Raw genomic sequence first — 25,385 nt, forward strand, 5'->3', positions numbered from 1 at the left:
TAGCTAGGTATTAATAATTTTCATCGTAAAACTTAAATACCTACAGGCGACTACCTATTAACAAAACAAGGCAAAAATATAGATCGCTATAAATGTACCTGTTCCCTGTTAGGGTTTGAAAATTTGGAGAGAAACACGATCATGGAAGGATCAAGTTGCTAGGTCTATTCACTTCCAACTCTAGTAGTCCGTAGATATTGCCGAAGTTATAGGCATTCCACCGGTAGTCCTTAGTTCAGTTCTCCAGTAGCTCAAAGTAAACAGAGATGTAAATATAGGCGTGTGTCGACCGCATAGAATATGAAAACGAATTAAGACGTAAACAAGTGATCATGTCCTTGCTGCGATTCATGATATTATTATAAAATAGTATTTTTTTATTATTTTTATAAATAAATATCGGTTTTTAAAAAGCAATTCTAAATAGTCTTAAATGGTGATAGCTTATTTTCACACAAAGAGCAGGTATCTACACTTAAAACACACAATAATATATTATAATACCTACAAAAAGAGCTATTTTACAAATTCAAATCTAATTAAATAAACTGTAGACGCGCATAGTATGAGCAATACAATACTTATGCTACGAGGCCCGAATATAAGAACAAGGAACTAACAATTCAAAAACTAACAAACTATAAACTCGATATCGATACCTCGCGTCCGACATCCCTACTAGTCGTCACCTGCACGGCGGCGTGGCGCGGGCGGGGGCGGGAGTCGAGACTTGGCGTCGTTCTGGCGGGCAGGTTACGATTTACACTCCACCAACTCAGCAGAAAGTCCGTCGAGAAACGCTGATAATCCACATCCACGGACGACTCGTGAGAATTACATCGAGATTACTGCCGCTTGTGGATTTTTATGACGACCGTTTAATTCTGATGGAAATTGAGTCGCGTTCGGTGATGGTGCTCTGACTACAGCGATTCTAGCGATAAGTGTCTGCGTTATAATGCTAGAGCCTGGATCTAGTGACGGAGAATGGCATTGATATACATTGAATGGTATTTCAACAAAAGTGTTACCATAGTTAGGTACTTATGATAAATTGTCACAAAGTTTACTCTAAACTTATGTGATAGTAGGGATTTTTTTCCGGGAAATAACTACAGAGAGAATAAAATGCAACGAAGTTTCTGGATACTCCACTCTTTCGAGTGTTTAATTCGCGTTTGTTCAGGATTTAATTGTTAACTGATCCTAATACTTTTACTTTTATTTCTACAGATGATTTTATAAACCAATGCTAAAATGTGTTTCCTTTTTGTTGCAGGGCTCTTCTAACGATTGGCTGGCTGTAGGTTGTGTCTCCACAACATTATGAAAAGAACCAACGACGATCATCACAAGTATCTACCAAAATTGGGAAGCAGAAATTACGAGGCGACATTCAGATGAAGTGATACATATTTTGAACGTTAAAATTAAATGTGAAAAATTGTGACCTCGCGTTATGTAGTAGGCTAAGGCAGTTAAGGCAACGTTCGATGGAATATTCCGTTAGATATAATACGCACCATCTCTGTCCCCTCCATAAACGCTATAGAAAGTCAGATTAGGGCGCCAAACGCCAAAATGTTAGCGCCGTGAAGCATTTGCTTAAACATAGTGAATACCATACCTCTGACTTTGGTCGTATCGGATCGCAAGTGTTTCGGCCCACGTTGCGAATCCACTAAAAGCAATTTTAAATGAGTCGATTTAGACCGCATTTGATTCGCTAATTTACGTAAATTTCATTTTACTCTGTGGGCCAAATCGACCCATTCCAAGCAAGCATTTGTCGATTCGCACTGCGGTGTCATCCCGCTTGCGATCCGAAACGACTAAATACCCGATTAAGGGTTAAATCAGACTGATTGTATTCCTTTAACTGGTACCTCTGAAAGTGAACCGTAAGGTGCATCGACCATTGCCATTTTAATTTTGTATCGTTTAGTTAGTACACCGTATCAGTTTAAGTTTAGAGTATCCTTTATTAGCCCAGTCAATATGTCTATTGTGTGTGTGGAATAGACATTGTTTCTAAAGCAGTTTAATTGTGCATAGGATTAGGAGACACAATCCTGAGTGTACCAATACTTATGAAACTAAATTACTAGAAAATGGCAACATTGTAGCCAGTAACTATTAGCAAAATTGTACCTTATAACTTGCAGATAAAAGTAGGTTTGTCTACGATTTGGTAACGGAAAAGTCTAAGGTATAAATAAATTATCAGGTGCTACTCAATCTCTGCAGAAATTAAATTGTTTTCATACAAATGAATTCTCATTCCGCATTTTACTTCGATCATAGAATATATATTTGACAGATGCGAGCCTCAAATGCTTTGTTGTTATGTAAGTATAAATATAAAAAGTACAATTTGACTGGAGTACGCTGACCACGTATGTAATACAGTTGGAACATTCTCAGAAACACCAACTAGAATAAATGCCATAGTATAGATTTGTATGTACTATAATGTAGTTTCGTTAAACATTTGCTTAAGCCATTTTTAACCAAAAAATATTTCCAAATAGGCACCTGTTTGTTGCTCAGACATAGATAACTTGAACGCCCAATTTGGAATGACGTAGATTGTTTAGATCGTAGATGGAATACTTAGCAACGTACGACATATTGCTCCGATAATTGTGCCTGCTAGTGTATCTTGAGACATGTAAGTAAATACGCTCATTTTTAAAGGATTTTATATACAATCATTATAAAACAATATTTAGGAGTTGACGCACAAAGGTAATCGTTTATAGTCAGATCTCTAGTCCCAAATGTTAATTTGAATACCAACTTTGTCAGCTAAGGGCTTGCCCAAATAAACTGTAGCAGAAATAAGAATTCATTCTGAGAATGAATATAAGCAGTTCTAGATTCTTAGGTTAAAATAGATAGGTATTTAAAATAAAAACGCTTCCTCTATTTGTTTGGGTATTTCAAAGAGTTTACAGCGAAGCTCCGAAGTTTTAAAAGCTCAGGATGGCTGAATGCATTGCGAGACGTTACACGGGTTTAGAACTTTCTGCGACTGGATCTGACCGTTCCTTAACAAACTTACAAGAAAACTTAAGCTTTTATCTAATTTTATATCAACTACCAATGAATACGGTTGCGGTTTCTTGCTAACTATTCTTATCTGTCTATTTTCTTTTTAATACCTAGTTTGTAAAGGTAGAAAGTTTGAAATCATTTTAAACGTGTGACCTTTCCGCAGAGCACCTGTGAATCGCCAACAACATCGGCGGTCACAATTGCAGCTTTCAATTTACCAATTAATGTTCTTAGACAAATGGCTTTACTTGCACAAACGATTAATTTTACCTACTGATATTCCTCATTACCTCAGTGGACTTTTGTGATAGATTTAGCCAATATGTGTTCAATTTAGTACGTGTATCACTGTAAGTCAATTCATGTACTTTTTGGCGTCCATTTATATTATACATTTATGGCAGAATTTGGTTACGCATTATCATTATTTTTGGTTAAGCAAGCAGATGAATTTTATTCGTGGTTTCAGGAATTACCGATACATTAAAAAACTTATGAAGTGGTCGCTTTATTACACTTAAATTGAAACAAAATAGGTCTCATTTCCTGATACATTGTTAATTTACTGCTTTTATACCAAATTACGTATATTTGCAGCTGATATTGGTGCTATAGATACTATATTTTTAATAGCGCATTCTAAAAGTTTCCTAAGTTTCGAATTGAATACATAAGGTAACAGAAATTAACGTACAAAATTGAAGAAAAAATTAGCGATTTTAAACTATTGCGCCTTGTTATACTGGTACGTATAAGCGAATGTGGGATCCGAGATATGAACACACAATTTGATTTATATTTTTGTAGCTAGGTAATAAATGTAATTAATTAGTTGGTGAGTTGACTCGAAGTCAAGGGTGGTAAATGGATGTCCAACATCTACCGGTGATGGTGTGGTAATAAACCATTTGCCAAATATACATACGTAAAATTCAATTACAGTCGATTGTCTTAGATATTGAAGTAAACCTAGTTGTATGTGTTAGTAGAAAGATTTAGTCTCTACGGAGTTATCTCATGTAGTTAAGATAGCTGTAATTAATCTCCTGGTTGTTGAAATGTAATACTGTAATGAAATATATGTACAATGTAACGAAGCGTGTCTATGTCAATCCTTATGGTCAATTAAATATGCACCGAATTAAAGTTCCATTAAGGCCTAGCGTTAATGTGAAATATTGAACTCCATGTAGGATACTTAAATGTGCTTTTAGTCCCAGTTTTGCTTTGGTTCGAACGTTCTAAAGTACAGATATCAAGCACAAATTTAAGGAATGACCTGAAAATCCGTCGAGCTAAGGGTGGTGTGCGAAGCGACTGTGTGAGTAGATCTTAGTACACTGGGCACATAGAGCAGGCTATCATAATACTAATAGGTAACTTAAGTGTCTGAAGTAGTCTGGACTATGTGGCCAGTATTCTTGGTCATTGTATTACAGAGTGCACGACCATCCTTAAATGATTAGTTTTTAAACGACGTGTATAATATGAATTGAAAATTGGCTAATGTTATCAATGAAATTGGCTTAAATTAAATCCAAATGTATTCTATGTATGATCAACCCAATTTGGCAAGACCAAGGAAATATTCGATTAACTTACAAATCGAATCTCGATTTAAACTGTGTAAAGCTACGACTAGAGGCACAATAATTTAATGTAGTAGGCGAATTATTAGGAAAAACGGCTTATTTGCAGCATCTGCTAAAATGTCTGAGTTAGAAAATATAGTCTGACCTTCAATGATTAGCGCTATATATGGCAATGTTCTTGAAGGCAAAGAATAAATTCTATATTTGAATTGTACAGCTAAAAGAGTGTGAATTATTTATTTATATAATAGATATTTCGCCCATATTGCTATGAATAGTGCTATTTAGCCAAGTAGAGTCAGCCTTTACGCCTAGTTTCACTAGATTATTAATGGCCCCGATTCCTGCAGACACCTCCTAATTGTATTTTAAGTTATACCCGTGATTTTCTTATCCGCCGAAAAGGAAAGGGACGGATGATTGACATATGTTAATTTTAGAATTAATGAATAACCCCGGCGAATAAAATAGGCATCACCCTCATATACAATCCGAATGACGAGTGCTGTCAACTTAATTCTGTCGGATTATTGGCCAATATAAAATTTTGGGAGGCTTTTATATATATTTCAGCCTAAAATTAATATGTTTTCCATAAATTTTATGCCTGTCGATTACCCGTTCTTCTCCTTTTCGGCGGATAAGAAAATCACAGGTATAACTTAAAATAAACTTAGATGTGTGTACTGGAATCAGCACGATTGAGTATTTAAGTTGTCCATCCATCACATTGAAGAATCAGTTGTAAAATACTCAATCTTCAATTCCAGGACGGCCATCTTGTAATTCGGTGTGAAATAGACACGTAAGCAGATGTTCTAGCCACTACATGTGATTATGGTCACCACAACGGTGATTCTGTGTTAGAATAATGTCGTAATATAACTCGCTGATCGGATGATTGAAGCTAGCATTGACTCTAGCTAATATGGGACGTGATTGCCCGTCGGTACCACGGATTTGTCCACACAAACGTTTTTTATAAGAAAAGTGAACTGCTAGCAATGCGTGAAAAAATATTAAATGTACAATGTTAGATTACAAGTGGACAATCTGGACCTTATAAAAGCATTTTGTATTTGTATTATGTTTTAGGTATTTGTTAACATACTACAAAATTTCTTAAGAAATAAGAATGTTATTTAATTTTTTGTTCGTTACAAACGCTACGTTTCTATGGACAGTTCTGCGTCCTAATCTTAAGAGGAAATCCTTACCGTATATTTTACTATTGTTATATGGTTCTACGTTATTATTTACTTGTATATAGAATGCGGCGAACATACCCTGTATCAATTTTTTTTTGTGTAAATTATATGTTGTTTAAAAATTCTGTTTGCATTATAATGTTTATATAGTAATGTAATAACTCTACATTATTTTGTTGATTTTCATTTGCTCGTTATTATTTTACGAATGATAAATGAATAACGAAGGAAAACTAGATAAATTAGGTGAAAATATGTGTTTCAATGTAAATATTATAGACGAAAACATGTATGTAGAATTACATAAATATTATTTATGTATTAAATTTGATATTGTTTTCAAAATTTAATTGGTTGTTTTATTTCCGTTTGTACCTACGTAAGCATTACTTACTTATAGAGTAAATAAATAGCCCACTACTGGGCACTAACCTCTACATAGAATGAATCATAATACTTATTCAATAAAACCATAGAGTATTATTCCTTCTTCTATGGCCGTAGTAGGTAGACTTTTCTGATTCAGTTCCAACCAGCCCTAACGTGCCTAATAATCACTAGCACAATAAATATTCTCTCTATATATAAAAGCTGCGCTCTTGTCGGTGGAGTAATCGCCATTACTCCATAGATAGGGGGAGTGTAGAACGGTGGTTATCCCAATCGCCTTCCGTTCCGCAGTACACCGACCAATTTCTCAATCGGTGATGTTCTAGCTAGAGCGCTACCAGAATCCATTTCCTCGGCCTCAAACCAGTACTGATACCGCAAAAAACCGTACCGTAATATTATAAAGGTTATAAAAGCCATTGCCTATAAATTACCCAGTCACACAGTTTATGTATAGGTAAGGTAAGTATATAAATTATATTGGAGTGCACTTGCACATAAATATCTGGGTACCTGCCCCTAAAAAAAATATCGCTTTGTTATATATTTAAATCGGAAGACACTAATTATAAATAACATTTAAACAAAGTAGGTAGTTAGATAGTTTACCTACCTATTCGTAGCCTCGCTAGCGCATTTCATCTGGATACTGACTGCACTGAAAAAAAAAAAGAATTATCAATGCTAAAATTGTTGTAGGTATACCTACCTACCTATTATTATTGTTACTAATTTCTTAGTTTCCTAGTTTGGTTAGGACATTACAGGCTGATCACCTGATTGTTCAAAAAGTAAGATGATCCGCGCTTCGGAAGGCACGGTAAGCCGTTGGTCCCGGTTACAACTTACTGATGTAAGTACTTACTTAGACTTAACGACTACTTAGTCGTTACATGAGCCATGTCAGGGGCCTTTCGCGGCTCAATAGTAACCCTGACACCAGGGTTGATGAGGTTGGACTCTACCTCACAACCCACACGATAGGAGACCAATTTCTTCTTAGTGCAATCAAGTATAGCAGGTAATCTACCTATAGGTTAGGTGGGTGATTCTTATTCTTACGTTTTTTTGTGTGAGTTGTAAGAATTGTATATGTTTTTTAGGAAAATCGGTGACCCCTGAATTATTTTACTTAGGTAATTACTTCTAGTATCGTGTCCGGATATAATTTTTGCCATAAAATTATTAGATATTATATTTAAAAAAATTAGAAGTCATAAATGTCACGGAACGTGTCGTGTGAGATTGCCAGAATTGCAGATAAAATGTTTTTTTCTGAATATGTGGCATGTTATTTTTCGATATATTACAACAACTATGCAAGACGAACCTTTGTTCTATAAGACTGTTTAACAAAATATATAAATAATGCACACTATTTATGACTTTGAACAACATACATTTTGTGAGCAGTTTTTGTGTCACGACCGTGTGCGACACTTTAAAATTGCAATACTCGGTAGAAATAAATCTATGACATTGACAACCATTTCTAAGTTTTTTTAGAACGGCAACAATATCATCTTGTTAGTATTGCAAATGGCTAAGAGCGTTGAGACCAGTATAAAATCAATCTGCTTTTACATTTTAAAAAAAGGACAACCTTAACTCGTCAACGCCGTGTAAGAGTTTTAAACTTAAGTATCAGTGTTACACCATTGTTTGAAAAGTAATATGCACGTCATACAGTGTAGTTTAAAATAATTACTTAAGATTTGCAGTATCGTAGATAGCTTTTGGGTTATATCGAACACGTTTCAAATTGTCACGACCATGTAATGATAAAAATGACACAGCCGTGGACTTTTTAAACACATGGTTGTGACATATAATGCACGATCGTGACATTCTTTTTTATTTCAATAATTTTGTGGGTTTTGTTGCTTTTATAAATTATATTATTGTTTGATATGCTTACACACGAGTACTTACTTTACTAGTCCATATAGATCCTAGTAGGTATAGGGCAAGGGCCTCTTCCAAGATATTTGGAAGGAAATTATTCATAGCCACACTAGGCAGGGGTTTTTAGGCGGTTGTATGGTATTGTTACGGAAGTGGATTTCGGGATTGGAACGAAACTAACTGAGTTCAAGAAGAAACATTTGTTGGTCAAATTGTTAGTATAAATAACGACAACCCTGATCCCCTTACTACACTAAATTTACTAAGAAGAAGTATCATAGCGTGATATCAGGAGACACGGTCTTTACCTGGAATAGCAACGATTCTGCAGATCTTGGCCCTGAAGTTCCCAGTAGAAATAACCTCCTTAGAGGAGGCCTCGACAGCTATTAACTCCCTCACGGATCACGTGAGGTCAGTTTTGAACGAAAGTTCAGCACAGGTTCTGGAGATGGAAGACCATCGCTGGAAACTGCCTACCGACATCCATGAGAAAAACGCAGCCGGGTGGCGCATATGATTTCAATCGCACCGAGGAATGTCGTCGTCATTTGCGTCTCTTGCAGCATACTGTAAGAAAACGTATTAATGACAAGCGACAGAATTGGTGGAATAATCTTTTGAGCGGCATTGAGCCCCACCACCAGGCCATCTGGCAGCTGTCTAGGTCTCTTCAAAAGGATACGGTTGTTCCTACTCCTCCTCTCAATAGGCCTAACCAACCCCCCGCTTTTGACGATGACGAAAAAGCCGAATGCCTTGCCGACAGTCGCGAAGCCCAATGCTCGCCCAGCACTCTCCCTATCGATCGTAGGCACCGCTTGACGGTGAACTCTGAAGTTCAGCGTAGGGCTTCTGCACCGATCCTCCTCTTCCACAGGTCACTGAGGAAAAGGTACTAGGTATCATCAAAAAATTTCAAACCCGAAAAGCCCCTGGTTCAGACGGTATCACGAATCGTGTCCTTAAAAACTTCGGTGCTCCCCTCATCTGTTTACTAACGGCAATATTCAACGTTGCCATGAGCAAATGCGTCAAAGAAGTCAAAGAAGCAATTGTAATTGGTATACCAAAGCCTGGGAAACCTAAAAACGAACGTTCGAGTTACCGCCCCATAAGTCTCCTCAATACCATGGGGCAGATTTATGAGCGGCTCATATTTGCTGGATTACGGGACTACGCCGAATCCAATAGTCTTATTCCACCAGAGCAGTTTGGTTTTAGCTTCATTTGCGGATGATACAGCCATCTATTCTTCGTGCCGTGGTCGAGTTATGACGACTGGAATTCTCCAACGCGCGGCCAATGCCTTGGGCAAGTGGTTTCGCAAATGGAGAATCGAGGTAAACCCGGAGAAAAGTGTAGCGGTGTACTTTTCAAAGAGCTATTATAACACGCCACGGTCACGCCGTCAACTTAAAGTCATCAAGATGTTTGGCAAGCCGATTGGAAGGAGTAAGTCAAATATCTCGGCGTAGTCTTAGATAGACGTCTTACTTTCAAGGCCCATATCAAACGCAATCGTGCGCATTTGTAATGGGCCGTCTTCATTGTCTCCTTAACAAGCGTAGTAAATTGTCCTTTAGGAATAAGGTGAAATTCCGTCCGATCATGACCTATGCAGGGGTAGTTTTCACTCACGCGAGTCCCTCTCAAATCCACCGTCTACAGGTAATACAAAATCGTTTCATGTGGAAAGCCACGGGAGCTCCGTGGTTCCTTCGCAATGAAAATCTGCACATTGACCTAGGTCTGCCAACCATTGCCCAATGGCTCAACTTAGCTTCAAAACGTTTTTTCGATTCTGCTTCACACCACCCAAATCCCCTGGTAGTTGCGGCTTCCGAATACATCCCGCTTAGGGACGGTACTGAAAAGTACTCTAGCCATAGAGGCAGCCAATCAGCTCGCGACACCAAACACTTCAGGGCCCCGATACTGACCCCGCCGGCGTGGTGGACGACTTCCCTCAATACAGCGCTTATTGTTATCGACCCGCTTGGGTCGATTAACTCTTTCAAATATTTTTCCTCTCAGACGACGCCCTGAGCCGAGGTTCGCGCCCACCTGGCCACCCTCAGGCCTGTTGTCTAAAACATTGTACCGGATGAGAGCCTTCAGCGCTCCCCATTTGTCCGGCCAAGTAGTTAATGCCATCTGCGGCAAATGTACAATAAGTAAAAAAGGTCCTGAAGACGTTGTTTCTGTTTTGCAAGAACCCCCTACTGGTAGGCGAAAGTATAAAGGTTTTTGTTTCCACATCATTTGCAGATAAGAGAGCATTACAGTTTTTAAATATAGGATTTTACTTTTTTATGACGCGATCTCAATTATTGTGATTTAGTTAAGTATCTCATAATCAGAAAGAAGATTACCAAATAAATACTTTTGATTAAACCAATTAAATAAATAAATAATAAACGTTTATTGGATCAATTCAAGTTAGGTACATTGCAGATTACAGTGCATAAAAATAGTAAGTATCACTAAATTCTACTTTTTCAAGCATACACAATGAAAGAACGGACGGAACGGAATTCAGTGTTTGCTTACTGCTTAATCACTCCAATCAATTGAGACAAAAAACTAAGATGACAAAAAAATAACAGCAACAGTTACAATGAAAAATGCAAAACAGTCACATCCATGTCATATTGTGTCACAGCCATGTTTAGTGATGTCACGACCGAGGCACAAATGTCACAACCGTGTTTTTCTACCCTTGTTTTTTAATATTCCTGAGGGTATTAAGCTTGTCCATATGCATCTAAAATATGCTTTTGACATAAACTTTTGATTTGCATCATAAAAACTCATAAAAATATATATATTTTTTTTTGGGTTCTCTGAAATCTATTTAAGAATTACCCAGGTACCTACCTAATTGAATTGGAACTATATTCAATTTCTGCATTGTCGTAACCAGAGATTTGGGTGCACATAAAAAGCTATAGGTATCATAAAATACCTTCGCCCAGCGCTATCTAGCAAGCAATCTAAGATGTTTCAGAAACATTCATCTGTTAGCTACTTACTTTGATGTCAATGGTAGACGGTAGTTGATATTCTCTGGAGGCCGTTTTATTATGAAACTTTTCGAATACTTAACGCTACACATAACAGTCTTTTTTCTTATGAATAAGTAGGTGAAGTTTTTATGACACCAAAAGCTATTTCTGAAGATTTTATATCAGTTTCAAAGTCATCAGTTTATAATAAAGTTACCGAGATGTTAAATAAAAGTCACCCATAAATCTATGTGGATATTGTAAATGAAAAGATATAAGAAAAAAGTCAATAAAGACTAAAATGTTATCGACGTGATTGTTTTATTTTGTCTATACTATTTTTTTTATATTTTTGTAGATAAAAGCAGCCAAAATAGGTAGGTAGGTAAGTAGGTATTAAACAGAACGCCTAGTTCAGTAGGTACATTTAAGTGTTTATATTTCAATAAGATAACATTTTACAAGCCTCAATGCGCGGTAAGAATTAGAATTAATATATTTTCAGGTAGATACCGCTTGCTAAAAATGGAGTGCGCTAAGGGCACCCGGGTTACAGTTGGGCGCGAACCCGGGCTCAGGGCGTCGTCTGAAGGGATCACCTACCTAGGTAGGTATCTTATCTTCTTATCTTATTTAGCCTCTTCGATCCCACTGCTGAGCAAAGGCCTCCCCTTGATTTTTCCACTCCTCTCGACTTTGCGCGATCTCCGGCCAATCCTTCCGATAAGCATTGAGGTCGTCACACCATCTTTTACGCGGTCTTCCTCAACTTAAATGCCCGCCGTGAGGTATCCAGTGAGTAACGACCCGTGCCCATCGCTCCGGATGCATCCGACAAACGTGTCCGGCCCAGTCCCACTTCAGGTTGGCGGACTTTTTCCCTACATCAGTGTTACCCGTTTTGGAGCACAGTGTAGTGTTTCGCACTACACTACTTTTCGATTCGTTTGACGCCTAGGACACTGCGTTCCATTGCTCTTTGGCAGACCTTGAGCTTGGACTTTTGAGATGCTGTCAGTGACCAGGTTTAGGCACCGTAGGCTATATTTAAAAGAATTAGTCGGCCCTAGGGGGCGATACCGATAAATGATAAAAGAGGGAAATTGTCGACCGCGGCGGCGCGGTCTTTAGCGGGGTTTGTTGTCGGCTGCGCGGTAATGAGACGGCAAAAGACTGTGACAGGAATAAGACGTTGATCTAAATACCTACCTACATATGATCCAAAATTTTTTTGTTAAACTATAGGCTACCGTACCTACCTCAAATAAGGCCTCCTTGGTCTAGTGGTTGGGGGTTGGGCGCACGATCCGTCGGTTCCGGAAAACTCTTTATCACACCACATTGCACTTCACCAATAAGTAATCCTTTTCACAGCGGTGGCTCAGATACCTACGCTTTTTGTATCGTCAGGGTGCAATGCAAAGATAGAACAAAAAAAATTACCCCTAACTCGCGAGATTCGATTTTCCAATAACACACACATACGCGGCAATGATAAATTTCATACTGACAATTTTTTTTTGGTTATTTTGTTCGCGAAACTAATAAATACGGCGGGCGGGGGTAACGTGAAGTCCATTCGGCCAATCAGCGATCTAAAACGTGCAAAGGTAGAGCGGCGAGGTGAGATCGAGAGACAAACACAAAATCTATGCTAATTTATATTGAATATAACAGATGGCGCTACCAGCTTTGAAGATGTAATTTTTCGTAACAAGTTTTTTATGATGAGTTTAAATACTTTGTTTAAATACGAGTAACGAAACCCTTAAAAAATACTTATCACCTACTTTCATGGAAAAAAATTGTCATCAATAAAAATAAAACCATTTCGAATACGTTGCTAAGTAACACCAACATTCAACTAGAACTTCAACAAATTGCTTTTAATGTTTTGTTGTCTGTCTCTCAAGTCTGTGAAAGAAAATAATTTATAAAAAATGCTGCTACCTATTGTAATGAGAAGGCTTAGGCCACTGAGGACTGCATATACGATCATGAAAGCTAATAAGCATAACAAACCTAGTGAGTATATATTATTAGGAAAAATAAAAAAAAATACGCGGAAAATCCATCACTTGTAGCCAGCCGTAACACGGCAGAAGTGACAGTATTCCCTAACGCGCGCGACGCGATAAATCAAGCAATAGGTAGCATTGGTGTAACTAATGCGTAAAGATGCCTTTGTCCTGGCTATTTATCTACCTAGCTATATAATCGTTACCTACGTGAGCCATATCACGGGCGTTTGGTCTATAGTCGTTTCGGACCGCAGCGGTGCGAATATACCTACTAATGCATCTTTGAATGGGTCGTTTCGCGCCGCTATGGTTGGAGCGGTGCGTGCGAATTATCCCAGGGATGGGGTTGATATGGCCCACAGGGTGAAATTAAATTTAAGTTGGTAACTAGGTACGATTTTCACAAGGTAAGCGCGAAAAAGTTCTACATAGTGTCTACTTCGAACTGCGGTGCGGGCGACCAATTACGACTAAAGACCCTTTAGCGGCTCAATACGCGATAGAAGCAGTTGAATTCTTCATTATTATGCTTCAAAATATAGCCGACTTGCACTTGCTAATGGATTACTCTTCGTATCGAAATGATAATAATGAATGTCTTCATTTTCCACCAGTTCGCTGCGACGCACATATGAACGAACTGCCCATCCCCTGTGGACCCTGGGACATATACTATAAAGATCAACAGGCCTGGTACAATAAGTGCTTAGCAGTGGGAGCCATATGGTGAGATAGTAGTTTATCGCACCCCTTCCTTCTCCTTAGCCATAACGTTTCCAAGCGGTGGTAGATTCTTATATTATAATTTTTGACTTTCAATGGGTTGAACCAGATTTGGCGGTACGGAACCTTTTCTGTCACGCGGTGGCTGTGCGGTCGCTCTTCACTTCGCTTTAGTAAATAACGGTTTTGAGTGACAGAAAAGGATAGAAGCATGGAACAGTGCAGTTCCGTGCCGCCAGCAACGTGACATAAATTATTTTTCATGTTTTTTTATGTGCAGGTGGCTGTTTTCCCTGTTCATGATGATATGGTCCGGCAGTTTTTACCTGAACTGGGGTCCGCCGGCGCAGCCCGGCCCGCCTAGTGACATGGTTGAAGAGTGTGAAGACGAATAAAATGATGCGATATACAACAAAGAAATTAAATAAGGGCCGAAGACATATGAAGCAGGCGAGACAAGAAGCGGCTGTGGTGGAATTGTTACATTACATTAGCAATAGAGAAGACGCCGAGAAAGAAGTCCCGCGGATTTCAAATGACAAGTCATAATAATTATATGCAGATACTGCGACCCTAGCGCCGCGGCCGCGGGACTTCCTTCACGGCGTGGTCTCTACAAAGTTGTCGCACAGTTGTGGCCCTTATTTTCTTTTTAGTGGAAGTTTATGTGGTACTTATTTACTTGTCTGTTTCACTTTGCATTGGATTTCAGTTTAATTAAACATTTATTTGGACTTCTACGACTGTTGTTAATTGCAAATTTTCCCGGCACACTACTATAGTGTCACGGGAGAGAAAATTTCCAATGGCACTACTAGTGTGTTAAGCGGGTTGTGCTACGGGCAAAAAGGGACTTGACAAACTTCGGCCAGGAACCTTTATTCCCAGTGATTCTAATGATGAATAGGCACTGCACGGTAACCGCGCCGAGCGCGGCGAGATTTGAAGGCATTCGACCAATAGCCGTTTGACGTCCATCTACGTAGATAGCATTCGTATCGTTTATTGGTCGGTGGCGCGGTTGTCATGCAGACCCGGCCGGGGGGTTAATAAGGCCACATCAAAAGCATCAAAAAGCAATATTGCTATTTGACATTTGATTGGATTGCGCACTTTTATATGCGCAAATGTCAATATTGCTTTTTAGATGTATTGCTTCGGTGTCGCCTTTTCAACCCTCCAGTTCTACCGTAGTACAAATGGGATATTTTCCGCCCTAGTTCTACTTGAATAAGTGAATATTAGGTCTTCTAAATAATAAATATAAATAATAATATTGTAAAACGCTAAATTGTCATTATCTGTGGGCTCTAAACACAATATACTAAGGAAAAAATAACACACATTCAATGAAATCAATATCCACGTTTTAATCAAGAAATATTGATTTGCATTCTCTCTGAAACCTTTCGGTTTCACATTCCGATAAAATTAAAACCAATTCTATCTATGGTTTATAATAGAATTAAATTGACCACTCAGCAATGATTGCACGGAGCTTTACAAAGGTACTTCCCATGTTAACTATCAACTTCTTACTAGAAATGTGTCTTAACACAATCACTGAAAGGATATTGACAGAGCATTTTTTAATCTAAAATGACATTGAGGCTGAGGATTTAATCTGAAATATTAGTAAACCACCGAAATCCTGCTCCGGATTTTTGGAAAAATTTAAATAGGGTATTATGATGTACTAGGTGTCTAAAAAGGCCATGTGGCAATTGGCATGTCATCTAATAATAAATATTCTAATTTGACGTTTGCGCGTATACATGGTTTTAGTGACATTGTAACGAAAACTTTGAAAGATGATTCAGACCATGATTCTAAGTTGATAAAAAGTGGAATATTCTCTTGGAAAATTCATGAATTCTCTTGTTTTTTAAATTATTTTTAGTTCCATATTTTAGCGACAGATGTGACATCGTAACGAATACTGAGTGAGGGGGATGATTCAGACGTAAAATTCCACTTGGTATTAACTCAGGGTCATGGTTTGAATCAGTGTTCGGTACGATGTCGCAAACAGCCCTGTATAAGATAGGTTTAGACTGCTTTACTAACAACTATGGATTGTAAATCTTAAAATAAATTATTATTATTATTATAACTGCAGCAATGTCAACAAATGTCAAATAGCAATATTACTTTTTCAGATGAATTGTTTCAAAGTGGCCTGTTTAGACCCCCGTGCGGATGGAACAGATAATTTATGGTATAGAGGTGACAAGCCTACCTAATAAAGGCTATAAAAATGCTCCGAGTCAATATCCACTTAAAAATGTCCTGAATAAAAGTATGCATACTCATTAGGACAATCTTTCTTTAAATTACATCATACTAAACTAGGGCACAACACAAGATCTCATTCATATGAAATCGTATTGCAATATTCTATTCTATGCTAACAGTAACTAGGTAGAGTTATCTGCTCTCTGGCTTAGGTTTTGGTGGTTTGAACCCCATGATTTTCTTTTTCTTCTTTTCCTTCCCGCCGCCGGATTGGAAGGTCTTCCAGCTGTCCACGCGGTTTTGTCGAGATTCCTGTAATGAAATTATATGACTGATATATAAAGCACAGAAGCTCGGTGAGGCGTGGGTACTTAGTTCATCTTGTGTTGGATATACTTCTAACTATCCGAATTGGGATAGTTAGAAGAATTGGGATATTAGTCGCGAGCTTATGTTTGTTATGTTGCCTAATGTCCCTTAATACAAACCCCATTTGTTTAACTATTGTGCTTGGAAATCTGGACCTGATATTTTTGTGTGGAGTACCCATTATATGCCACCATAGGGGCTCATCGCCACTAAAATGTTAGATATTATGGAGAACCTAGAGCCGAGAATCGTCCTGATCATTTCGTAAAATACAATTAATTAAGGCATGGAGCCTATCCCAACATCATCCTTTGTAATTTAAAGCAACAAAGAGAAATAACAAACAGATTTGTACGCAGGAGATATGAGCTAGTTGCTTGCCTCTAAGATTATTCACAATAGGCTACTTGACAACGTAGTCAAATGAGATACTTTTTACGAAACGTCAAACCGAAAGATTTCTTTGGGGTCTGTATATACTATCTAGTGTCTTTATAAAAGCGGTCAAAACGTCGTACTCATTGTTACTTAATTCATAAATAAAATTCGAGAAGTAGGATGAGCTTGATTTTTGATCATCTTAGACTGGCTTCTATTTCTATATTAGCATTATAATTTATCTTTGACCCAGTCAAATATATAACCTATTATCTTAGCAACTGTTAGTTGGGAGGATCGTGCTCGTCTTAGACCGGAATGACGTCGCATCGTACACCATAGCGTGAATTTATTTGAAAAGAAGCGTTTACAAGATCTCGACGCAAATCGCCAAATACGGAAGACTCGACCGAAACCCTCCTATAACTACACGCTCAATTCGTCAGGCCAGTTTTATTGTGTGCCGTGTGACTGGACCTTCAAGTCGAAGTTCGGTTTCGCCAGCCACATCAGAGCCCACCACAACAACGACTCGGGATAGATATTTAGGAGTCGCCGTCGCCGGATACGGTTTGGACGACATGACAGTAACAAGTTCACGCCACTTGTCGTTTGGTTATACCTTGCCATATTAGTTCCTCAGATTTATGCAGAAAATTGTACTAACCTCAAAATTCTTGGCCCATTCCTTCTCAAGAGACATTTGCTCTTCTTGCTCAATTTCTTGTTCTCGTTTTCGTTTCCTCTCCTCCATGTCGCGAGTTTCTAAATGTTGCCGCTTACGTTCCATATCGGCGAATAACTGGAATTTTAATATTGCAATATTATGATAAAATTTTAGGCCACTATTACTGGGATCAAATCAATTAATGCATTCAGCTGCTGTTCATCGCATAAAAGTTATAAAACCAGACAGATGAATTTTATTTCAGAGGTTTTTATATATTGGAATATTTTATAATATATTATTTTAATACGAAAAACCGGACCTGTCAAAATCTTCAGGTTAGGTAAGCGGACCCTGTAAAAAACGGGATAAGGCTATGGGGATGATGATTTCAATATGTTAAACTAGAAAAAATGCAGGGGGTTCACTGAAAATACTCAACTAATTTGTAGGTAACCACAGCCCCATTAGAAATTGGCAGGCTATGGTCCATTTTTACATACCCTAAACCTAATTAGCTTTTAATAAAATTTCAGTACAATCTACTATGTAAATGACTTTTTTTGATAAATAATGGTTCAATATAGATATCTAATCCCGTTTCTAAAATCTACGTTTGTATGATGATCAGCTGATAATGTAAAGGTTACCTTCATGGTCATGACATAAACAGCATGTTTAAATTTCGCCGGATCATCCTCAGGAATACCTTCAGCTAGGCGGCCATCTTTCTTCATTTTCTTTCGCTTCTGTTCTATCTGGAATATTTTTAAATTAATATTAGGAGTAGAATTTTATAAATAAGATAAAATATGAGTAGCAAAATGAAATAAGATAATACCAAAATAATGTTAAAAAAAAAATGATTTCAAATAATGACTATAGAACACCGAATGACTACTTATTAGAGATGCGCCAAATATTCGGTCAGTTTTGGTTCTGCATATATTTCAGTATAATTTCTTCATGTAAGAATACAAAAAACAAATAAAGCTTTTTATAATATATATAAGAACAATGTCAAATCATTATAATCCCCATACTCATATTTTAGTACCCCTCATTATGTCACACTTTCCTAAATAATGGAAGTGGCATGTTTCTGTGAGGGTGATTACTTCGGAGGTCTAAGAAAAGAGAATTGTTATTTTAGTTACGTCCTCAGATGGTCTAGATACTCTTTGAGGATTTCCCTTACATGTAGCGCGACACCAGACAGTTCGGCCAAATATTCGGTTCAGCATTCAGCACATCTCTATTGCCTATCATGCCAAAATATTGGTAGATATTTACCATGTGATCAGTCCTTTCCTTGGCCTCTTGGTAAATGTCCAAGCACTTCTTCCTGGTCTCATCATTTTCCAGAGTTTTCCATGCCCTGTTGACAATCTCAAAAGCTTGTTGAGCGCGTTCAGAATCATCCTGGAATCAATAGAGAAATCTATTGAAATTGAAATAATGATGTGTGAATCTTAATCTCTACTAAATGTGAAATGCTTCTGTAGTTTCATTTCTTTCAAAAAGTATAAAAAGTAAGCATAGTCTATACTTTGTTATATGTATTAAAGACTTTGGTTGTACACCTTATGTACAACTTAATATCCTTGAGAATATGCCATTAAAAAATGTTAAGGGCTAAATTTCAATCACATCCTCCCAAATTACAAGTTTTAGCACATTAATACACTGATTGAAAGTTTAAAACAGATTAGTCCTTGTTCAGACTAATTTACAAAAATGTTTACAAAAGTGCTCCGAACAAATTTAATTATTTCATGTTACAGTATATTATTTAAATGATTAGGGAAATAATTATGTTAAGCTAAATATTTAAGAATTAATAATAGATAATTTCCTAAACAGAAGTCAATGCTGTCCAGTCTTCTGTACTGTCCTTACCTATGATTTGTTGTCTCCATCGTCTCACAAATGTGTTGATTCCATCTGCGGATAAAAACGGAATGTTGACGGGCGTAACCGTCTAAACTAACAAACAGAGACTTCACAGTCTCCATACTTAATTTCTAATAAAATCTTTATCATTCTTCTAATATACTTCTACATACATATAAAATATGAAGAAAAAATCCTTTAAATACCCTCAGCCACATGCCTGAGACATTGTTATAAAAAATAATTTGGTAATAAAAAATATCTTCCATACAAAACAATCAGAAGCTGTTATGAAAATAGTACATGTGTATTCAAAACCAATTTACAATATAGGCACTTTTACAGCCTGTTTGTATTTCACGTAATGTTATAGGTAAGTACCTAACATTATTACTTTCATAACCTACTTGAAATAAAAGATTAACTATTACTAACCATATTTTTGTCTGGATGGACAAGAATGGACAATCTTCTATATTTCTTCTTGATTTCATCGATGGAAACTTCTGGTTCTAGTTGCAACACTTCGAAGGGGTTGAGGTTAAAATAGGTAGAGCCAGGGCGAAGGAGCCTGTCTATTTGTTGTTTCGGTGTCAACACCGAGTCCCGTTTCTCAATTTCCTTGACCTGAAATTTAACAAAGAACAAAATTAAGTGCTATTCAGTACATTAAAATAAACACCAACTACTTAAGTGTTATTCCAACAAACCTCGGTATAAAATTCGTCAAACGATGTCTCAGCAGCAGTCGAAGTCCCAGACGACATTTTGATAGTTGTTTTACAAAAACTTGAATACAAATACCATATGATCTCACTAACAATAACTAGAACATTGAAACTTTATATTTAATAAGTCTGAGTACACTAATTAACACTATAATAAGTAATATTACAGAATTATGCTATTAGAACACAACACACGCGAAAATTCGTACATGAACACCATCCGTCCGCCATGATAGAATTGATTGACAGTTTCTGAATAATGTTACCAAGTGTTTGGTAACAAAAACTAATTTAGTAGATTTGTAACTGTATATATAAATATAATTATAATGTTTTATTTATTTCAAACCTATGAGTCTTATTAAATATTAAATCCATTGTTTTTTGTTAGTAGGGCATACTTTCATTATTGTAATGAGAGACTTTCCAGGCTACGTAGGTACCTCAAAAACAATATAGATGGCACTGTACAGATTTTCCTTCGTTTAACCTTCTAATTTTATGAATAACAGACATGTATCTTATATCTTTTTTATGGGTATGAATGATGACCCCTCTTATTACACCCAAGCACAATAATTAAATCTTCCATTAATCATTATTATGATCAAAATAAAGAGAAGCAATATAGGTAGCAACATTATAATTCTATACATAATGTGATATCTAGCAACAATTATTTTTTATAATTCTTCTGCCATTTCATTGTATTGTAGTTTTATATACCCGAGTAATAAAAAAATTGGTAATTAAAATCTCGACAGCGCCATCATAATAAAAAGGTTCAGATTCAGTAATATTTTTATTATGTTTTTCATTTATTATTATAACCTATATTATTATTATTGTATGTCTTTACCATATCTCATGGGACTGTAGAGTCCCGGACTGTTAGAAATCGTGGGTGGAATGGAAATGTTTACCTTGGTAGGCAAAATGAATTTGGTACAAAACAAGTTGGCTCAGAAAATGGCAATGGTAGTATTTTTGACATTTGTTTTCAAGGATTTTTTTCTTGCATAATATGGACATTTTTGTTTTTGACACTTGACAGCCAGTCGGCTAATCTAATTACTGAAGTTACAGGTTAGAAGTGTAATATTTATTGATTAATTGAATTTTATTCCATGCATGTTTTCTTTCACATTTTTCACTTGCACGTAAATTGTGTAACACATTGTTGTTTGTTGTTTTGTGCGATGTTAAGTTCTACTAGGCAAGTTTGTACCTAGCTAATATTAAGTACCTACCTAACTTGGTAGTGCCTACCTACTAACTTACTCTTTTAGGTTCTTATGTATCTACATGTATATTACGATATACCTAGTTGGAAAAATATTAAAAAATATATTAATAAAACATTATTTATTTTGTACTTATAGGTAGGTACCTAGTAGGTATGTAGGTATTATGATGTCTGTGGTAAATGAGAAATTGACATTGATAATAAATAGGTAGGCACCAAATTAGCTTAAATATAGCATAGGCCTTGATTCAATGGAAACATTTGGGTAGGTATAATATTATAAATTTATAAGCCTTTTTAAATTATTTGCCATACGATCGTTTGCGCAGACTTTACACAGACGACCTTGGCCACCTCGAGAGTATCGAGACTATGTAAATTTTTATATCATTACGCAATATAGATGCAATATCGTTCGTTTTCCACTGGCAGGTTTACTGAACTGTTTATTGTCTTCCCAGTAGTTAATCACGTTTCTTACTACCTATGTGATTAAACGATCACCAAACATCCTAACATTTTTCTATCGATCCAATTAAAAATCATGCTTTGTACTATGCACTTGAAGTCATTGATTGCTTGAAGTGCCCTTGCTAAGTACCTACTTATTTTTGTAAATATTGTGTGTGGAGTTGTTGATATTTTTATTATTTTATCGAACAGGCATGACGTTCACCGACAAAGTTGTTCTAATCACGGGAGCCAGTTCTGGTATCGGCGCTGAAACAGCCGTAGAATTCGCTAAACTAGGAGCTCATGTAGTCATCACAGGACGGAATAAGAAAAACCTAGATAGCGTCGCCGAAAAATGTGTAGAAGTCTCACCAAGAAAACTCAAACCGCACATCATCATTGCCGACATGAACGTCGAACAAGATGTCGAAATTATCATGAAAGCAGTAATCGACGAGTTCCAGAAACTGAATGTTCTCGTCAACAACGCTGGGATACTTGAATCTGGTAGTATTGAGAATACCTCACTAGAGCAGTACGATAGAGTAATGAACACAAACGTTCGTGGACCATATCACCTGACTATGCTAGCGACGCCGCATCTTATCGAAACTAAAGGAAGTATCGTTAACGTTTCCAGTGTGACTGGTTTGAGATCTTTTCCAAACGTTCTCGCTTATTGCATGTCGAAATCTGCTTTAGACCAGTTTACTCGGTGTGTCGCATTAGAACTTGCCCCGAAAGGCGTGAGAGTAAATGCTGTCAACCCAGGCGTTATTACTACTGGAATACATATGAAATCATCAATGAACGAACAAGAATATGAAGTGTTTTTAAAGAAGTGTGCGGATACTCATGCCTTAGGAAGACCAGGTGATGCGAAAGAGGTGGCTTCGGTTATTACATTTCTGGCTAGTGACGCTGCGAGTAATATAACAGGAGCGACGTTACCTGTCGACGGAGGCCGTCACGCTATGTGTCCTCGTTAAAACTATATTGAAATTACATTCGAGATTTACAAGTAACATGTTTTGTATGAAGTGTAAATTAAATAAAATACATAGAAGTAATGTAAAGTGGTTTTAAATTAAAGATAAAGGTACCTATTTAAAGAGTGAAATATTTGTGAAATACATTAGTTTTTAATCTTCGTTAATACAATGAACAGTATTGACTAAGTACGTACCAACTGCTTTAATAGCAATAACACAGATTGTGATATGATGTAATTTATACTGACTAAAGCGGGGTTTTCACTAAACGAGTACCCTCAAGTCGAGTAGGTACGTTCGGATAACTACTTGCACGCTACACATAGCGTGTAAACATAATGATCTTGGTGCACTATCAGACGACGCCCTGAACCGAAGTTCGCGCCCAGATAGGCACCCTCAGACCTTTTGTCTTAAATGTTGTACCGAATGAGAGCCGTCAGCGCGCCCCTTTTTCCGGCCAATGAAAAAGTAAAAAAAAAAGCGCACTAGGATATCGGCAACACGATTGTTGCCAATAGACCGAGTAGTTATCCGAGAGTACTCGTATAGTGAAAAAACTAGCTTATGTCCCGTCAACAGTGATCGGATAGTCGAGCTCTTATTATGCATTTTTTTAATTAAAAATGCAGGTTTAAAAAAGTTTTATTACTTCTTATAAAAGTATACTGAATAGGTAGGTACAAAATGATAAAAAACAATATAGTAACACGATTAAAATTGTTATTTAAACGATTGTAGTATTTTTAGCCTTCCTTAATGCAGTTTATAACATTAACGGCCTCCGTAGCGATGACACTGGCGGCTTCAAGTAAGCCCTCGATTGAGCAAGTGGTCACAGCATTGAGTAAGTCGTCTACGATACCTCTTGATTCAATTTTCTGAAATAGAATATTCACAATAATACTATATTCGTCGCGAGCCAAAGGTAATGACTTCAATAGTCTGAACTCGAAGCAGCAAGGCTTTCATTTAAAAAAAAAATAGTTAAGAACGTGTAATGTGATGTGAAGTGGTAATACTTACAATAGTCAAAATTTCGTTTTCCATATTCTCCATTAAGATAAATATATCTTGTCTAACTTTTAAAAGGCATTTTTCTAAATCCTGTTCTTTTTGGCACTCATTCATTTTCTTCTCTGTTTCATCAAGGAACTTAGTTTCATTTAATTCAAGATTATATCGATATTCATCTAGACGCGAAACACGTCTCATGGTGTTGATAATACATATTGTGGCATCCTTTATTATTTGTAGCAATAGATTATCGATTACGGAATTTTCTTTCTGAAATAATATTACGCGAATTTATAATAATAAGTAGGTAACTTGTGAGTACGTAAACTTCCTTCTACAATGCTCAGATGGAGCATCCTCTACAGTAGTGCTTGCCTGAGAATTGGTGGAGAATTTCTAATGTCGAGAATAATAGGGTTCACAGATTTTCATCATCAAGCATAAAGCTCGTGATGTCAATCTACGTATTAAAAAAACTAAGAAGATTTTGGTTTCAATCTACTTCTTCTATCATGTGGGTTATGATGGCATGTACGTGGGCATTACCAACCTCGTCAACCCTAGTGTCAGGGTAATTATTGAACCGCCAAAGGCCGCACTTACACCAGTAAGTAGTAACCGGGACCAACTGCTTAACGTGCTTTCCGAAGCACGGATCATCTTACTTTCGGACAATCAGGTGATTTGACACAAAGTGATTTTTGTGATATGTCTCCACCGGAATTTGAACCCTGGACCTCCGGATCGTGAGCTCAACGCTCAACCCTGGACCACAAAGGTCGTTAGTTAGTTCGCTCGCATACTCAAATTCAATCTACTTCACATTTTAGCAGGGCAAAGAACGCTTTTGTTTTGCAGGCCCGCTGTTTAAAAATGAATAGCAATCCACTTACCTGAAGACATTCTTTCAGAAGTTCCTTATCACCAATAAGATTTTCTAACATAGCTCTGCTTTTCTCACGAAGTTTCTTAACCCTTTCTTCAAATTCTTTTGAAATATCTATTGCCTTACTTTTTGCTGCTTCGATCCATGCATTGATTTTAGAGTTAATGTCCTGTGCTACAGTTTTAATGGAGTCCCATGCATTTTTGATGCTGTTCTTAATATTATTCCAGATGTCAGAAATACCTCTTAAATCCTTTGATGGATCTAGAGCTAGAGGTTCAATCGAAATCTTACTTTCTCTTGATTCAGCATACTGTAAAAAGTTGTCTCAATTTGTCAAGGATTGCGTAGATTAAGTGTTCCGTATTTTCATCCTAGGTTGAAGGTCATTGTTTGATAGTTACAGTCTCAAAATTTTTATTTTTTTTTTTTTTTTTTTTTTTATTTATTTCAAAAATTAAGTACAAACAGTGATTAAACTAACTAGCATCGTTAAACCATGGTTTGTGTCGATGCTAGGTATCTACGATGTCCGTCTTACATTATACATAGATAAGTAGGTAACAAAAACTTGTGGGTAAGCAAAAGGTAAACAAACATTTTGTGCAGTTCGTGTC

The 25,385-nt window shown here is 36.9% G+C and overlaps 4 protein-coding genes across 7 annotated transcripts in view; 3 read left to right on the forward strand and 1 right to left on the reverse strand.

Moving 5' to 3' along the window:
- The window catches only part of LOC126369644 (forkhead box protein O), a 104,353-nt gene extending 98,146 nt beyond the window's left edge, over positions 1-6,207 (forward strand). For all 3 annotated transcript variants that reach the window (XM_050014181.1, XM_050014183.1, XM_050014182.1), the window contains exon 9: positions 1,280-6,207. The gene's annotated coding sequence lies outside the window, so the exon portion shown is untranslated. The remainder of the gene's footprint in view (positions 1-1,279) is intronic.
- Positions 6,208-7,641: 1,434 nt separating this feature from the next.
- On the forward strand, positions 7,642-14,433 carry LOC126369735 (uncharacterized). Its single transcript, XM_050014316.1, has 4 exons — positions 7,642-7,869; positions 11,666-11,767; positions 13,796-13,907; positions 14,185-14,433. Exons 2-4 carry the CDS (start codon positions 11,686-11,688, stop codon positions 14,297-14,299), a joined length of 309 nt encoding a protein of 102 aa, XP_049870273.1. The 5' UTR covers positions 7,642-7,869; positions 11,666-11,685; the 3' UTR covers positions 14,300-14,433.
- An 821-nt stretch (positions 14,434-15,254) lies between these two features.
- Positions 15,255-20,409, reverse strand: LOC126369709 (dnaJ homolog subfamily C member 8). Its single transcript, XM_050014280.1, has 6 exons — positions 20,157-20,409; positions 19,882-20,073; positions 18,847-18,975; positions 18,204-18,311; positions 17,554-17,688; positions 15,255-16,451 (listed from the first exon to the last, which is right to left on the reverse strand). The coding sequence occupies exons 1-6, from the start codon at positions 20,211-20,213 to the stop codon at positions 16,332-16,334; spliced, it is 741 nt and encodes a 246-aa protein (XP_049870237.1). The 5' UTR covers positions 20,214-20,409; the 3' UTR covers positions 15,255-16,331.
- Positions 20,410-21,164: 755 nt separating this feature from the next.
- Positions 21,165-23,492, forward strand: LOC126369705 (3-oxoacyl-[acyl-carrier-protein] reductase FabG-like). Of its 2 annotated transcripts, none has more exons than XM_050014273.1 (2): positions 21,165-21,260; positions 22,084-23,492. In XM_050014273.1, exon 2 carries the CDS (start codon positions 22,086-22,088, stop codon positions 22,860-22,862), a length of 777 nt encoding a protein of 258 aa, XP_049870230.1. In that variant the 5' UTR covers positions 21,165-21,260; positions 22,084-22,085; the 3' UTR covers positions 22,863-23,492. The 2 variants fall into 2 exon arrangements, with proteins under 2 accessions (XP_049870230.1, XP_049870231.1); XM_050014274.1 differs by lacking the exon at positions 21,165-21,260 and adding an exon at positions 21,268-21,390.
- The last annotated feature ends 1,893 nt before the right edge of the window (positions 23,493-25,385 follow it).

The sequence above is a fragment of the Pectinophora gossypiella genome, chromosome 9, assembly GCF_024362695.1.
Source record: "Pectinophora gossypiella chromosome 9, ilPecGoss1.1, whole genome shotgun sequence".
Classification (NCBI taxonomy): Eukaryota; Metazoa; Arthropoda; class Insecta; order Lepidoptera; family Gelechiidae; genus Pectinophora; species Pectinophora gossypiella.